This window comes from Eretmochelys imbricata, chromosome 10 (assembly GCF_965152235.1).
Source record: "Eretmochelys imbricata isolate rEreImb1 chromosome 10, rEreImb1.hap1, whole genome shotgun sequence".
Taxonomy (NCBI): Eukaryota; Metazoa; Chordata; order Testudines; family Cheloniidae; genus Eretmochelys; species Eretmochelys imbricata.
In genome coordinates this window covers 17,586,233-17,603,073 of record NC_135581.1, presented here as the reverse complement: position 1 = coordinate 17,603,073, position 16,841 = coordinate 17,586,233, and the positions used below count along the sequence as shown (strand labels likewise).

At 41.7% G+C, this 16,841-nt stretch overlaps 1 protein-coding gene across 4 annotated transcripts in view; it reads left to right on the top strand.

The window, feature by feature from the left end:
• The window catches only part of VPS35L (VPS35 endosomal protein sorting factor like), a 116,233-nt gene that overhangs the window by 87,416 nt on the left and 11,976 nt on the right, over window positions 1-16,841 (top strand). For all 4 annotated transcript variants that reach the window (XM_077828141.1, XM_077828143.1, XM_077828140.1 and 1 more), the window contains 2 exons: window positions 4,559-4,724; window positions 14,894-15,012. In XM_077828141.1, the coding sequence (XP_077684267.1) occupies window positions 4,559-4,724; window positions 14,894-15,012 (285 nt within the window). The remainder of the gene's footprint in view (window positions 1-4,558; window positions 4,725-14,893; window positions 15,013-16,841) is intronic.

Here is a 16,841-nt window from a genome sequence, read left to right as displayed (position 1 = left end):
CTGCACATCTACCAATATGATATATGCCACATGTGCCAGCAATGCCCCTCTGCCATGTACATTGGTCAAAATGGACAGTCTCTACGTAAAAGAATAAATGGACACAAATCAGATGTCAAGAATTATAACATTCATAAACCAGTCGGAGAACACTTCAATCTCTCTGGTCACTCGATTACAGACCTAAAGGTCGCAATATTACAACAAAAAGACTTCAAAAACAAACTCCAACAAGAGACTGCTGAATTGGAATTAATTTGCAAACTGGATACAATTAACTTAGGCTTGAATAGAGACTGGGAGTGGATGTGTCATTACACAAAGTAAAACTATTTCCCCATGTTTATTCCCCCCCCCCCCCACCTCCCACTGTTCCTCAGACGTTCCTGTTAACTGCTGGAAATGGCCCACCTTGATTGTCACTACAAAAGGTTTTCTCTCGCCCCCTCCCCCCCCTGCTCTCCTGCTGGTAATAGCTCATCTTGAGTGATCACTCTCCTTACAGTGTGTACGATAACACCCATTGTTTCATGTTCTCTGTGTATATAAATCTCCTCACTGTATTTTCCACTTTATGCATCCGATGAAGTGAGCTGTAGCTCACGAAAGCTTATGCTCAAATAAATTGGTTAGTCTCTAAGGTGCAACTAGTACTCCTTTTCTTTTTACCCTAAGATGGTGAACTTCTTTGGGACAGGTATGTGGGCTTCATCAATATGAGGGAGGGGTCAGATACTAATTTCGCCATGCTCTCTGGTTGTTTCTCCCAGCTGGCTGAAACAATCTTTATCTGAACTAAGTCTCAACCTGTTCAGCATCATCCAGCCAGGTACTTGGGAAAATACACTCTCTCTTGATGCAGTGTCAAGGGTGCATTAAGCGGAGTGTCATCTGCATATAGATGGTATTGCCTCCCAAACTACATTTCTCTCACCCCCCGATGGTGTCACATCCAGTACATGCTGAGCAGGAGGAATGAGAAGAGTGCTGCTGCATCCTGCATTAAAAGAGCCCATTGTGTGGATAAGCAACTGCCCAATACACTCTCTTCAGTCTCTCTAAAAGGAAGGGTTGGGGCCACTTTAACCATGAAGATCTTCATTACTCATGGATACAGTACCCATGTGCTTGATTTAAGCCAGCTATGAAGAATGAGGAACCAGGACCTCAGTGAGTGAAACTGATCCTGAACTGATAGGGTGTCAATCCAGTCTGAATTTCCACCTTTGTTAGATGGTCCTGGCTTCACTCATGAAGCTGGAGTGGGGGAAGATGGACATGAAAGGTTTTGCCTGCAGAAAAGCTGTTTATAGTTATTGGTGGTGCTACAGAGAAGCATATTGACTCTTTGAGTTTAAATGTCCTTCATGGGTTCAAAACTGAATATCCATCACATTTGAAAGATCTCTGAAGAGAATCCTCAGTGCTCTCCTAGTGCATGTTTCCACACAGTACTGACATGGCACTTTATCTCAGCCTAAGGGATTTACAGAACATTCCTTATTAAGCAATAAAATGACTTGAGATATTGCGAACATCAGTGAGTATAAAGAAATAAGTAAAAGTGACCTTCTGTAGCACAGTTAGAAATATGAGCAGAAAATAAAATGAGATTCAATTTGGGGAAACTGCAGACTAATATGGTATATCTGCATATTAGATTATTTCCCCAGTGCACAGTAGAAAGGGGAAACTTGGAAAGCAGTACTAATACCTAATTTTGCCCATCCTGTTGGTTAAACATCTGTATTACAGAACCATCACACTTAAATTAACAGACAGTGGGCAGGATTTATGTAGATGACTGTCTCCAGATTAATTTCATTCTGTTTTACATCCACCATTTTAAAGGCTAATCAGCTGCTTAATAGTTGGCATTATAGGTGAAACATTGAGTCTGTGCCATTAATTCCTTGGCACTGATAGTTCAGTGGTCCTGATGCTAAAAGCTGATGAATTTTGCCTCAAAAACTCTTGCCTCCTGGTGCCAAGAGGTTAGTGGAAAATGTGTGCATAGTTAAGTCGTTCATGATTCAGGAATTCAGCAAATTTTTAACATTCATGAGTTTGTAAACTCATAAAGGTGTCATATTTACCATGTGGCTTCAGCTATTCAGGATTACTTGATAAAAACAGGATTCACTTTTTAACTTTAAATCTGTTAATGTATGAATTGCAAAGGGAAGCTTTCATACTACAGCAGATTGGAAATTGTCTACATGTTCTCTTTGGTAATGCAAAAATCATATGTGGCAGCTCAACCTTAGAAAGGCTTTTTCCACATCCATTACCCTGTGTAGGTATAGTAAGTTGTCTTCCCTTCTTCTGTGGTTTACAGGGTATAGAATGAAATTACAACACAAATATATTCTCTCAGTTAACTGTTTGTTTTTAATATTAAACTTAGTGTAGATACTCATCTGTCTTAGGTACAGACGTAAAGTGACTTTGCTGTGGTTGCACAGGACATCGGTGACACACATCAGGGACTTGAACCTAGGTCTCCTGAGGGCTAAGCTAGTGCTCTCCCCATTAGATCATCTTTGCTCCCACAACAGAACTAAATAAAATCCATTTTGAAGACACTGTCACCTTGGAAAGGGTGCAAGGGTTCGTAGATTGCCAGAAAAGATTGTTTCACTAAAGTGCTGTCTCTACTGAACATAATGTAGACTTGAAAATCTCTGTTTAAGCTCGAAAGCTTGTCTCCTTCAGCAACAGAAGTTCGTCCAATGAAAGATATTACCTCACTCATGTTGTCTCTGTAATGTAGATCAACATTTTTGTAGGATCTGGATGTACAAGAGCAACAGGAAAACAATGCAAAGCTCTGACTGTTATTGTCCATTGTTATGAGTCACTTCAACCTTGGAGGCAGTATCCTTTTTAACTGGTGGTGTTTTCAAGTGGGAATAATAATTAGGAACTGCCCGTGGTCATAATTTTCCTTTTTTGAAGAAGTAGACAGATTGTTACAAAACATTACAATTGCATTCCTTTCCAGGTTTTAACCCAGAGGTGTATTTTACATGCAGATATAAGAAAGTTCCTTCTAAACATTAGCAATTATTACTGAAAGATAAGAAACAATCTTAAATTAATGATAAAGACCTAACGATGAAACCTATGTAAGTGAAGAAATTCAGAAGTTCCATTTTTACTATGAGAATGATAGCACTTTAAACACTGATAGAAACCACCCATGGTTTTTACCCATAACCAGGATAAAAAAACCATTTATTAATAAGCAAGTCTCTCTTGGGGCCCATACTTAACTTACCGCTTTTGAGGCTGACATTCCTTCATTTGGGTTAAAATTGGGCTCAGAATGGAAACTAAGTTATAACCTTAAATGTGGGCCATCTAGTATCATGTCATGACTTTTGTCTTACTGGTTTTTTTTGGCCCTTCTCTCCCTTTTATTGTCTTAAAAAAAATTTCTTTCCCTCCACAGTGGAGCAGGTTTTTTTCTCCCACTTTTTCTGCTGCCCTCATTCCCCCTTCCCACTCTACCCACATGTGCAGCAATATACATGGTGCTGTCGGCCAAGCTACTTTCTTTGTTTGCTCCTTGTGCTCTGCTGGAAGCCTTGGTGTCCCCCTGCTCGAGCCATGCATTTGCGGGAGTGCATTGTATTGAATATGGAATGAGGGAGAGGAGTGGCTAGCCAGCAGTGTGTTGTGCTTCCGTTTGCAGGTGTGGCACTGAAGAGAGGTAACTTCAGAATTAAACTCACACTTGGGAAAATGGTCAGGAAGGAGCATGAAGTGTCCTGGCCTCTGGCAGTAATTGCCAATGAAAGGGAGGGCAGGCCCCACCTTTAGATCTGCCCGTGCTGAAAGAGATTTCCAGTAAGAGGCAGGGATTTCAGGGATTATAATTTTCCCTGCTTCCATCCCCCAATGCCTCTATTCTGTCCCTGCTGTTCTCTCCTCCCCACTCACTACATTGAGGAACTCTCCTATTACCATGTGGCTGTCCTAGAGGTGCTGGTATGTCACACCCAGCTCATCTTGAGGTTGGTGCAGTGTTGAAACTGCTGTTAAGAAGAATGAAGTGTTTCTGAAAGTTGGTGTGCTTATAATTATTTCTTTTAATATTAAAAGGCCATTGCCGTTCTGTAGCTTTGGTGCCTTCCCAATTGTATATTTCTTCCAAGACTCATAATTACGTGAGTAATTTACTTGTTTTTGTAGTTTACTGAAATAATAAGAGTAAAAAAAAATATCTAACTAGAGTGTGTAATTCTGGAAGTTCAGCTGTTAAGAAGTTGACAGCTAATTTTGTTTGCCTCCCCCTCAGATTAGAAAGCAAAGGATTTCAAAGCTTGTCTGCTGTGGCTGCCTAGACCAGGTTGATTATTATGGGTCAAAAAGATGTTATAATTTTCTCTTTGAATGTGTTTTTAAATGGGTTTGCTAGGAAGCACACTTCAGAAAAGTCACTGACGGCTTTAATTCTATTGTATTTTGCTGTCACAGAGATGTTGCTGCACTTTAAAAACCAAAAACTCAAACCTCTCTCTGATTGTTAGTCTGTCTCTTGGTTGTTCTGTAGGACCATCCAGAACAGGGAGTGTTGTTTCTCGTGCGAGGACTACTCAATGTGATCCAGGATTATACGTGGGAGGATAATAGTGATGACAAAGTTCGGATTTACGCCAATGTTTTGCATCTACTCTCTGCAATGACTCAGGAGACCTATATCTACCACATAGACAAAGGTAAACTGTGAGGGTTATTGTGGGTTCTATGTTCTACAGCGTTACATCAATGCAGTTCCCCATTGCATTGCATCGCATCAGTGATTTGCCAGTGTAAATGCTAGCTGATTAAAATTGAAGCAATAACCTTATACAATGGATTATTCTCCTGCACATATCTGTGTACTACAGTCTAGAATGACCATGAGAGATCATTTGGGTTGCTAAGCAGGTATCCAGGCCATACTTATAATAAAACAATGTTCCACAAAGAGCATTTATACTTAATCTACTTGTTTAAAGCTTTGTTTGTGCAAATCCTAGGACTCCAAACTGGATTTTTTCAATGGGCCTCGTCAAACATTGTGTTAAGAGTCCTCCATGTATTTGTTTTGAATAATAGTATCTTATTTTGCACTTGTCAGAGAGTGGTATGTCCTCCTCTGTGCTCATGAGAACATAAGAATCCACAGATGATGCAAGTCTGTTTCAGCTCACAGTTGGAGAGTCTGGATTTTTAATGCAAGCTGTAGAGACTCATCCTTTTAGCTCTAGAAGTCCATGGTTCAGTCCCCAATGTCTGCTAAGACAGTGGCTGTTACTTTAGTACAGGGATGATCCAACTCTGTAAGGTCTCATACCAGTTCAGAAGTTCTTCAAAATGTTCTCACTGTCTTCCCTCTTTTCCCTCACCCCAAAGGATCATAGTTAAGCTAAGATTTAGTCACGGGTGTTTTTAGTAAAAGTCATGGACCGGTCATGGACAATAAACAAAAATTCACAGCTTGTGACCTGTCCACAACTTTTACTATAAATACCCTGACTAAAACTTAGCAGCTCCTGGGGCCCGGGACACCACTGCTTTGATGGCTAGCCCCTGCACTGGTGGCAGGGGCTGACTGCTCCCAGCCGCCCGCTGCTCTGAAGCCCCCAGGGACCTATGCTCTGAAGGTCTCCAGGGCGGTCCCTGGGACCGCTGCTCCTCCAGTGGCCCCTGAGGCCAGCCATACTGGCTGCTGCTCAGGTGGCTCCTGGGACCACTCCAGCTGCAGCCGGTGTGGCTGTCCTGTGGGTCAGCTACACAGGCAGCTGCAGAAATCACGGAGGTCCCGGAAAGTCACGGAATCTGTGACCTCAGTGACAGACTCGCAGCCTTAATCATTGTTGTTTATTTTTATCCTCACTATCTATTTCACCAGTAGATTCTTTAACAGTTGAATTTGTGCTTCCCAATAGATATGTTGTCATGCATGACCCTCACATACTTTATCAAAGAGGTTAAAATAATTCGCTTTCTATTAAAGTTCATCAGGTACATTAAGTGGATTCCAGTGTTTACAAAAAGGCTGAAATAGCACCTAAAAGGGCCAAGAATCCAATTTTGGGGTCTGTTCCAACGTGAAAGGACTGTGTTATAACTAACTGACCTGTCTCAGGAAAAATATAGATCATAGTCACTTACCTTTTGAGCTATAAACTCAACCCAGCACACCTTATCATTGTGAAAAGAGGTGCTCTCAGCTGCCAGCATGAAAAAAGTGTCTCTAGCACACTTCTCTGTAATTATATCTCCTGAGGGAGGCTTTATGTTATCCCTCATCTTTTGCTCTGAGGAGCCTCAAGGCTTTATCTTTGACCCTCTACTCTCCTGTTTTTATTTTTCTGAGACACCTCCTGGCTAGCTTCAACCTTGGATGTTACCTCTGTGCTTTTGTAACTCCACTCCATATCCCTGGGTCTTGTATTCTGATCCCTTTTATCTCTCATTTGTTGGCCTGTCTTTGTTCTGTTGGCTCCATAACTTCCTAATGTTATGCCTGAAAGACTGTGTGCTGCTTTCTGGATAAAAGTCAATTCTGAGCCTTGTTTTTAACTCTGCCAGTTCTGGTGTAAGCTTACTGTAGTCGTGTGAATTCCAGACGCTACTGCAGTAAAAGCAGTAGAGAGAGGTTACTAAGATAAGCTTGTTTGTTTAAAATCCAGATGTGAACTTGACCATAGCTGGGTATGCATAGGTGAAGAATTTTGTTTTGTGGACACACTTTCCCACAGCTTGGGGATTTCCTGCCAGCTGCCTTTTGTGAAGGCTTTCTCTGCAGACTATTTCATACCTCCAGGATTACTGCATTGTGGCAATGTGGAGCTGGAAGAAGAAAATCACTTTTTCCAATATGCCACTTATTGTTTGACAAGACACAGCATCAGCCACCCAATAGGATTCAGAGTAACAGCCGTGTTAGTCTGTATTTGCAAAAAGAAAAGGAGTACTTGTGGCACCTTAGAGACTAACCAATTTATTTGAGCGTGAGCTTTCGTGACATGGTCCATGTCTCTGTGTATATAATGTCTTCTGTAGTTTCCACAGTATGCATCCGATGAAGTGAGCTGTAGCTCACGAAAGCTCATGCTCAAATAAATTGGTTAGTCTCTAAGGTGCCACAAGTACTCCTTTTCTTTTCACCCAATAGGAGCATCTGCTGGTCGCTTCTGTTAAACTTCCCACTTTCCCTCTACTGGAATAGCCTTTTGGGTTCTGTTAGCTTTGGATTTTAGTTTTTTAGCCTTAATGCTTCATCTTTTTTTTTTTTTTTTTTCTTTTAAGATCATCCTGAGGACTGAACTCTATTTGGTTTTGTACTTTAAGAAACTACAACTCATTAGAAAAATTAAATATTTCTTGCAGTTCATCCTGATTAATTCTATGATATATAGTGAAGGAGACAAAAAGGAGAAAGTGAGACAACTGGCCCATATTTTTAAGATCAAAGAACAAGCTTATAAGAACAGCAATAATATTTTTTTTCTTTTCAAAGAAAATTTTTAGATGGGTGACTCAGCCTGAATAATTATACAACTGACTAGTTAGTGCAGTTCCCAGTAGAAGTAAATAGAACTTTTCAGAAGAATCTCTATCAAAACTTCTAGAATTTGTTAAAACTATTTGCATTTATATGTTTAGAGGGTCTTTCTTTTTGTTTGAACTGTCGTCAAAGCTTAGGCTTGTCAACACTTTGCATGCATATATTATTTAACAGCTCTAAACCTCAGAATTTAAAGCTCAGTCCTGCTCTAAAATTCAAGAATGTGGGGACACATGTGATAAAATGATCTATTATGCAAACACTGTTGCCAGTTTTACAGGAGATAGACTCAAATCCAAATATATATATATATATGAAAGCAGGTTCAAGTGCTAGTATCTGTTATGGGAATCACCATTTTAAAACTACGGCTGTATCTTGAGATTTCACAGTGGCAAACCTAAGATTATTCTAATTATAACAAATGACCAAAACAGACCTGTTAACATTTATCAACAAGTTGAATGTATCAAGTAGTGCCACTGTCAGCACTAAGGAAAAAGGTTTCCCAAATGGAGATACTTGCCCCAGACCCTAGAAATGAAGTAAGTTTTTGTTCTGACTCAGTTTTAAGCACTAAGTGTTTTAGCCCCTGCAGTGCACCAAAGACTGTCTGCATTGCATACTTTGACACAGTTAAAATTTTGTGGTTGCATCTACTACCCAGTAGTTCTTTCAGATGTACTCCAACTTTTGTCTCATTCTGCTAAATTCCTTGTATGATGCTAATCTTGCAAGATGTAGAAACTGAGGGAGGCTGCCCATCACCCAGTTGCTTGGAGTAGGCTGGTTTGGCAGAAGTTATCTGCAAAAGATCCCAAGTTTCTCTTTTTAAGGTGGGGAAAAATGTGTGAGGGGATGATCACAGCCATCTTTAACTGAGGCTTTAGCTCTTCATGATCATGATGGGACCAGTTCTATTCCAGTTGAACGCATGGAATTTTACCATTGACCTCACTGGAAGCAGGATCAGGCCTTTATGGCCATCCTTCTGTCGGAGAGGCCCCCAATTCTTTATGTACCTGCTTCCTGTTTTCATATGGACCTGACAGTCTAACCATAAACAGATGATGGGTTTAGAAGCTCATTGTCATTTTTGTGGGATATAGAAATAAAGATTTCCCTACTAGAATCTGAATCATTATAGTGGAGACATAATGCTGGAGGAGAAGGGAAGAAAGTCATATTTTCCAGGCATTTAAAAACAAAACATATTTTTTTGTAAATGCAGCTGTGTTTGGATGTGGTAGTTGTGTCTTCTTAAATCATAACAGGGAAGGTGAAACAACTAGCAAAAAAAACCTTCCCACGCATTGGATGTGTTCCAGTCATTGGACTTGCAGGTCACTGACACTTTGGACAGCACTGAGGCATAATAGACTTTCAGTAAAGAGGAGAGATGCAGTTAGTGACAGCAAAGTTTAAATCCTATTTCAGGATCCCTGTAAAGGAAAAGAGAGGCCCAATTTCCCCTTTAAGCGATATCTGCACTGGTTTTCTGCTTCCTACTTTCTAAATACTCATTTAAGAAGGGTTGGCTTCTCTGCAGGAAAATTTAAAATTTTAAAAGTTGTGATCAGTTACAAAAAATCTGATTCTGACAGTGATAAAAAAGATGCTGCAAATTTAGTGTGCTCCAGAAAAAGGCTAAAATATATGGCAGAGAAGAGTGTCCTTTGTGGATTGTAATTGCTTGTGGTTTTTACACCTAGACGCTAAGATCTCACTCTGGCAATTATATATTTATTTATTTATTTTCATTGTATAGCTGGAACCATGAAAGTGGGGCTCAGAATGATTGAAATGTTTGAAAGTGTGGTGGTGAGTTAGTAGCAGAACTGGGAATAGAACCCAGATATCTTGACTTTTGGTCCCCTGCTCTAAGACTGTGCTTCCTTCTGATGGTATGCTGATTTTCAAACAAAGGCAGATCTAAAATAAATACTTGAGTTCTTCTGGTGGATGGGCTACCAAGATAAAGTCACCATCCATGACAAGATGTAGCAGCCTAGGAGGAAGTTTACAATTGAGCCAATATGGAACATCGGACTGTAGTGGAGATCTTCCTAGTCTCTTTCAGAATCTCTAAGAAAGTGAATGTGATCTTATCTTTTTCCATTTATAAAAGGGTCAGAATAACACTTACCCATTTCTTGGGGGTGTTCTGAAGTTTAAATGTTTGTAAAGTCCTATGATATCATCAAATGAAAAAAGCTATGTGAAGTAGTTATTTTCCCTCTTCCCCTGGGGCAACATTTCTGTTTCTAGACAGCAGCACCATAGTTATATGGATTTCTTGGAGTGCCTTGTACAAAGAGAGAGAACTGGGAATGATTGTGAAGGATGTCTGGGGGACATTGGATTTTTTAATTCTCTTGGAGATTTGATTTATTAGAAATACCTAGATTTTGCTGAGGAAGAAAATTAAAACCAACAGATCGTAAATAAGTGCATACAGATTATTATGTAGTCAGTAGAAAATTGTGACACGAAAGTGGATGATGCTAAATATACACAGCCGAAGAGGACTGGCCATGACTTGCTGAGAATCTTTAATCTCATTCTACATCAACAAACATGGGACTATCCTCTTGCAGCTGCTGGTTTGTTCCATTAAAGATGCTGGTGGATTTCTGAAATGAGTTCAGCTTGCAGTGAAATAGCTTTCATGCCTGACTAGGTGCAAATACCATTCAAATGGCAGCAGTACCAAGTACAATGAATATGGAATCTTTCCTCTGGATTTAGTGGATTTTTTTCAGCCATTCGTCTACTTGTAGATGCAATTGTCATAGGATCCAGGGCCCTAGTGCATTGGCATTTAAGAGTTTTTGGTGCCTGTGATGCAAAATGGTGGTCCACTTGAATATTAAGTCAATGGGGAGTACTGACTTCATGTAATGGAACAGTTTTCCTGGCATCTGCACGAAACACATAACATAAAATGTATCCAGGTGTTAAAATGTGTTTATACCAAATAGACCTTTATTCTGATTTAGATAATCACACATTAGAACCTGTTAATGCTAGTATTTACCCAGCATGCTTCTTCCAATACAGACAGTTCTTTGGCACTTTATCGATTCACCGCTTCAGAATCTGAGCCCGGTGATTCTCATTGTTCTTGGCTGTGGAATTTGTCATGCATACACCTCATGCCACTGAGGAATTGTGCTGCAGAATCTAGGTTTTCTTGATGTTTGCAAAGTTTGTACCAAACATAACTGAACATAAATCAATGCAGTATTGCTTTCCTGCTTGCAGACAAGCAGCCTGACACAATAGCTTGAAGAGATGTGAATTCACAAGGGTATAAATGTGTTAACTCTGAAACCTAGTAATGGCAATTTAAAATATCAGCTATTTGGCTGCTGCTCACTTCATCTTATAACTGAAATATCCAGCTAATGAACTGTATCCATCATTGAATGTACTGGTAAATACTGGTGGGTGATAATTAGAGGCACTAGTTGCTTATCTCTAAGGTTATGATTATATCACAGAATCCATGACTTCCAGAGACCTCCATGATATTTTTTGCTTCAGCCCCAAAGTCTTAGCCATACTTGTCACAGATTGCTGAGGTATGGAATTAGAAGTCCAGGTCTCCCAGTCTTCCCAAAAGTATTGTTTTTCAAGTCACCTGTACCTTTCCCACAACAAAGGAAGAAAGAGGAGAGGTTTCCTATTTGCATTTAAAACAAAACCCCCACCTCTGGTATATTCCCATGTGTCAAAAGCTACAACTGTCCTTTTCCTGATTGTCAAAGTTCCTTTTTCATCCCTAGCAATTTCTACAGTGCAGTTTTCATCATCTGTGGCACGTTCAAGATGTAAATTTTGGTGATATTAAAAAATTGTATGTAATATCAAAATACATAGCATTAAAAACTTGCTATCTGGATTTATTTAAAATAACCAAGTTTGTTGAATTTATCTGCTGCTGCTAAATTTCCAGTTTTTGCAGACATCCAGAGGTGATGCTGCAGAGTTAAGGCTTAGATCATAATCTAAACAACCCAACAAATTAAACATCTATAGATACAAGACAAACTGCTTTTGGTCAGCAAAGTGAAATAAAGTGGTTTCCGCCATATTGACTGATTGCATAGATTGTATGACTAGGGTTGCCAGGCATCCGGTTTTCGACCGGAATCCCTGGTTGAAAAGGGATCCTGGTGGCTCTGGTCAGCACCGCTGACTGGGCCATTAAAAGTCTGGTCAGCAGCGCAGCAGGGCTAAGGCAGGCTCCCTGCCTGCCCTGGTTCTGTGTGGTTCCCAGAAGCAGCTGGCATGCCTTGTTCCTAGGCACAAGGGTGGCTACGGGAGCTCCATGTGCTGCCTCTGCCACAAGCGCCGGCTCTGCAGCTCCCATAGGCTGAGAAACGCGGCCAGTGGGAGCTGTGGAGGCAGTGCCTGTGGGTGTGGGCAGCAAGCAGAGCCCCAGGCCCCTCCACCTAGGAGCCAGACATACTGGATGTATCCAGGAGCCACCGGAGGTAAGTGCTGCCTGGACAGAGCCCACACCCCAAACATCCTCCCGCTCCCCAACCCCCTGCCCCAGGTTGGAATCTAGAGTTGCAAGGTGTCCAGTTTTCAACCGGAATGCCCGGTCGAAAAGGGACCCTGGTGGCTCCGATCAGCACTGCTGACCAGGCCGTTAAAAGTCTGGTCAGTGGCGCAGTGTGGCTAAGGCAGGCTCCCTTCCTACCGTGGCTCTGCGTGGCTCCAGGAAGCAGTGGCATGTCCCCACTCTGACTCCTATGCGTAGGGGCAGCCAGTGGGCTCTGCACGCTGCCCCTGCCCCAAACGCTGGCTCTGTCCCTTCCATTGGCTGGGAACCGGGGCCAATGGGAGCTGCAGGAGTGGCGCCTGCGGACGGGGCAGTGTGCAGAGCCACCTGGCTGTGCCTCCACTTAGGAGCTGGAGGGGGTCATGCCGTTGCTTCCAAAAGCCGCCTAAGGTTAGCGACACCCGGAACCTGCACCCCTGACCCCCTCCAGTGACACAACCCCGGACCCTAGCCCTGATCCCCCTCCCACCCTCTGAACCCCTTGATCCCAGCCTGTAGCCCCATCCTACACTCCAAAACCCTCATCCCCAGAGCCAGCACCCCGAGCCAGAGCCTACTCCCTGATCCCCCTCCCACCCTCCAAACCCCTCAGTCACAGCCCAGAATACCCTTCTGCACTCCAAACCCCTTATCTCCAGCCCCACCCCAGAGCCCGCACCCCCAGCCGGAGCCCTTTCCCCCCGCACCCCAACCCCCTGATCCAGTCCCTTGAGGATGGGGAGAGTGAGTGACAGAGGGAGTGGGGATGGAGTGAGCAGGGCTGGGGCGTCGGAGATGGGGCAGAGCAAGGGTGTTCAGTTTTGCACAAGTAGAAAGTTGGCAAACCTAACCCGCTCCCGCACCATAACTCCCTCCCAGAGCCTGCACCCCAAACCCCTGCCCCAGTCCTGAGCCCCCTCCTGCACCCCTAACCCCTCATCTCTTGCCCACCCCGAAGCCCTCACCCTTTCCCGCACCCCAACTCTGTGCCCCAGCCTGGTGAAAGTGAGACAGGGTGGGGGAGAGCAAGCAACAGAGGGAGGAGCCTAGGAGAAGGGCTGGGGGCGGGGCCTCAGGGAAGCAGGTGGGGCAAGGGTATTCTATTTTGTGTGATTAGAAAGTTGGCAACTCTGTGTATGAGAAATGACTGAATCAGATCTCCTTGTTCTGTAGTCAGCTTTGTTTCACTTATGTAGGTTTCTAGTGTGCGCTCTGTAGTGCAGTGGCTGTGTGTGTATGTCCATACTGCACCTAGCAGAATGGATCCTTGATTTCAGATGAGGCCCACTGGCATTACTGATAAAATAGATGTTTGTCATGAAACAGAAGCCACAGGTATTTAAAAAAGGGCTACGTTTTTTGTATCAAGTCTGTGGCTGTGTAAAATGTTTGAACCTATGAGCTTTAAAATTACATAACTCGTGTTTTTGCTCAGCATGTATTTACTTTTTACTGCAATATTTAAAAAATAAAACTAAAACTGCAATTAATAGCAGTTAAAAGCTGCTCTAGCACCAATTGAATGTGGTGCATCAGTAATAACCATACTGACTGTTCATTCTAAGCTTTCATTTCTCATGTTATTTTGTCAGCATGTAAGGAAAGTAGTTTCCAAAGAGTAATAAAATAATAAAACAAAACCTTTTAAATAATAAGTTCTCTGAGGGCTGGGGATGATCTTCCTCTCCCACTCCCTGATTTCTCTAGAGTATGCTTGTATTTGAAAATTCTTCATGTAATGTATTCTCTTTAAAATAAGTGTTGCTTAAAGTGAGTAGGTGAAAGAAGGCTATGTAGTTGGTATAAAACAATACAGACTACTTTGAAAATTCCTGCTATTATCTGAATTTAGTCAGTATTGCCCATGATTTTCAGTTAATCAAGTTTTACTTTAGAATGCCTTACCATTTTTTAGGTATACAAATAAATATAAACCTGGTGTAAGCAACATGCGTATATAATTCCGGAGTCACCTGGATAGTTGCACACATGCCTGATTTCCTTATACTTATGGGACTAGGTTTCCCAGGTATACAGGGAGAATCAGCTAGAGGGGTTAAGCATTGAAGAGAAACTGGTGTCACTTGTCCCACTAACACATTTTATAATAGTTAATGATCTGGAAAATTGGGGTGACAGTGTCAATAAGCCAAATTTTTCTCCAGATTGTCAGCTTTGCATTCATATAGTAAGTTACAAATAAAAGGTATGGAACAGCTAAGTGAAAAATTTACATGTACAGTGTACAAGGTATGTGCTACAAAATAGGCACAAGCCTTTCAGTCTTCACCAATTTTTCTGAAGTTCTCTTCCCAAGAACACTATTGCTTTGACAGAGACAAGCAGCGTTTCTGCAGTTGTAAAGTGGTATGGTAATATATGAGGGCTCCAAGTTTGTGGTTGCTGGAACACTCTGAAAAACTATATGTTGGTGCATGTATTGGATAAAGCATAAATTGTCCATCAACTTAATCAATCCCGCTCTTATTAAAGTCAGTGGCAAAACCTACCTAGCTTCAGTGAAAGCAAGGGATCTGGCCATATGGAAGATTCGTATGTTGTGCTGTATGTTGCTTTGTGTTGCAGCGTGCAATTAAGATCAGTCAATGGTGGTAAAAACACAGGTGTCAGGTCTTTATGAAGGATTTCATATGCGGGTGGGGTCATTTTACAGCTTTAAAAACTATCTGTTTTAAATATCCAGTATTGTTTTGCAGCAAACACACTTACATAATTATCCAAATTAAACTCAGATTTATTTATGCTTGTTTCTGCAGTTGATTCCAATGACACCCTCTATGGTGGAGACTCCAAGTTCCTGATTGAAATTAACAAGCTGTGTGAGACAGTGATAGCTCAGATCCTGGACCATCTGAAGACCCTTGGACAGGAGGAGGTATGCCTTTTCTTGTCTTATTACTGAACAGTGCAACATCAGATCACTTGCAGAGCTCAATAAATCAGCCTTTTCAATTGATACTCCTGGGGAAATTTTACGCCAAAAATTTAAAAATTCCTTGCACAATATTTTAAAATTCTGCAAAGTTCTGCATATTTTATTTGTCAAAATAGCACAATATAATCACACTGGTTTCAATTATTTTGGTAATTTATTTGAACTACAATACAATGGATGGAGAATGGGAGTGGGGAGCATAAAAATATATGCAGCCATATGCTCAGTGTTACATCATAGACAACTGAAGAGCAACTGAGGGCTGGTGAGTCAAACTCACAATTTATATTGGCTACTGACCGTTGGTAGAAAGATCAGTAGCAAACAGTTCATGTAGCACATTTTGATAGGAAATTTTTTCAGTCCAGAAAGTTAGACCAGTTCTAATAGCTAAAGCACCATAAGCATTTTATAAGGCCATACTGTCCTTTACACCTCACTGGCAATGTAAAGGAGTCTTAAAACTTTTATACCTGTTTTGTACTCCTGGGGGAATTCACAAAGACAATGGGAACAATTCACTAAACAGGCAGGCTTCTACATTCTGGTCTTTCCACGCTTACCTCCTCAGAAACACCCTGAAGCCCTGCCCCTCCATGCCGAGGGTGCTGCGATAGCGAGACAGAGGGACAGAGTGTCTCTTTCTCACATGCACAGCTACTCAGTCCACTCCCTGCAGCAGTGATTTACGTCTCTACTGGCTTTTCCGGGCGCCCAAACCAATCTGCCTGCACTGCTGGGGAGAGGTGCGTGACTGCTCTTGGGGTTTCCCTTTGCTTCCCCGCCAGAAGCCATTTTTCTGCGGGGAACCAAAGAAATCTGTAGGGGACATGAATTTTGCGCACACACAGTGATGCAGAATTCCCCCAGGAGTAAATAATTGACAGTGCAATCTAGTGTGTTGCTGCTTTTGGAAAGCCCTGTGAATGTTTACAATGCTAGAGAGGATTGTATGGTGTTACTTTGGTTAAAAAAAATAAACAGACATCACATAGGCAACAGTGGGGTGAAGAGATTCAGTAATATTTATAGCCCCACTATTTGTTGTTGTACTCTTTAAGAGATGGATTGTTTAGCTGCATTCTGTGCATGACATGGACAGTCAGTTGTACCAGAGAGAATTGTTTTTTGCTAGGCAGTGGATGCTGCTCTGGTGCCAACTTTGGTCCTGCTGCTTTTCTTGAGGTGTAATAATCTCTACAACTCCCTTCTGTTCCCATTCCCTCCCAGCTGTCACTTCACTCCTGACCTAAACCAAAGTCTCTACTTTCTCCCTAGTCCCAATTGCTACTTTTCTCACCAACCTAACCAGACCTCTGGAATAGGCTAATGGACAAAATGAGAATTAACCCATTGGTCTGTTCTGAGCTAAATGCAGTGGAAATTACTTTATTGGTAAAGGCTCTGCATCCCAGAGGGTGATTAAGAATGATTTGCTTAGTTGTAGGGAGTACTTTCACTTTTACCCTATTTTGAATAATGGTTACACTAGTTAAAACAAAGCACAAACCCTTGTCGACTTATTGGATTCCTTGATTTCGGGTTTATACAGTATGTGAGATCAAAAACAGCTCTATGGGCTCATCTTTTATGACTGGCATTCTCCATGTTGCTGAACTCCTCACCTTTGCATGAGAACAGACTATGCCCCTGGTAACATGTCTGTTTCTGAGCTTCAGTTCCCACAGCAACAGCTTCTTCTTTCTTTTTTTTTTTTTAAACTATCTCTATTAGACTTAGGTTTCATGTCTTATAGCCTGAAATACAGG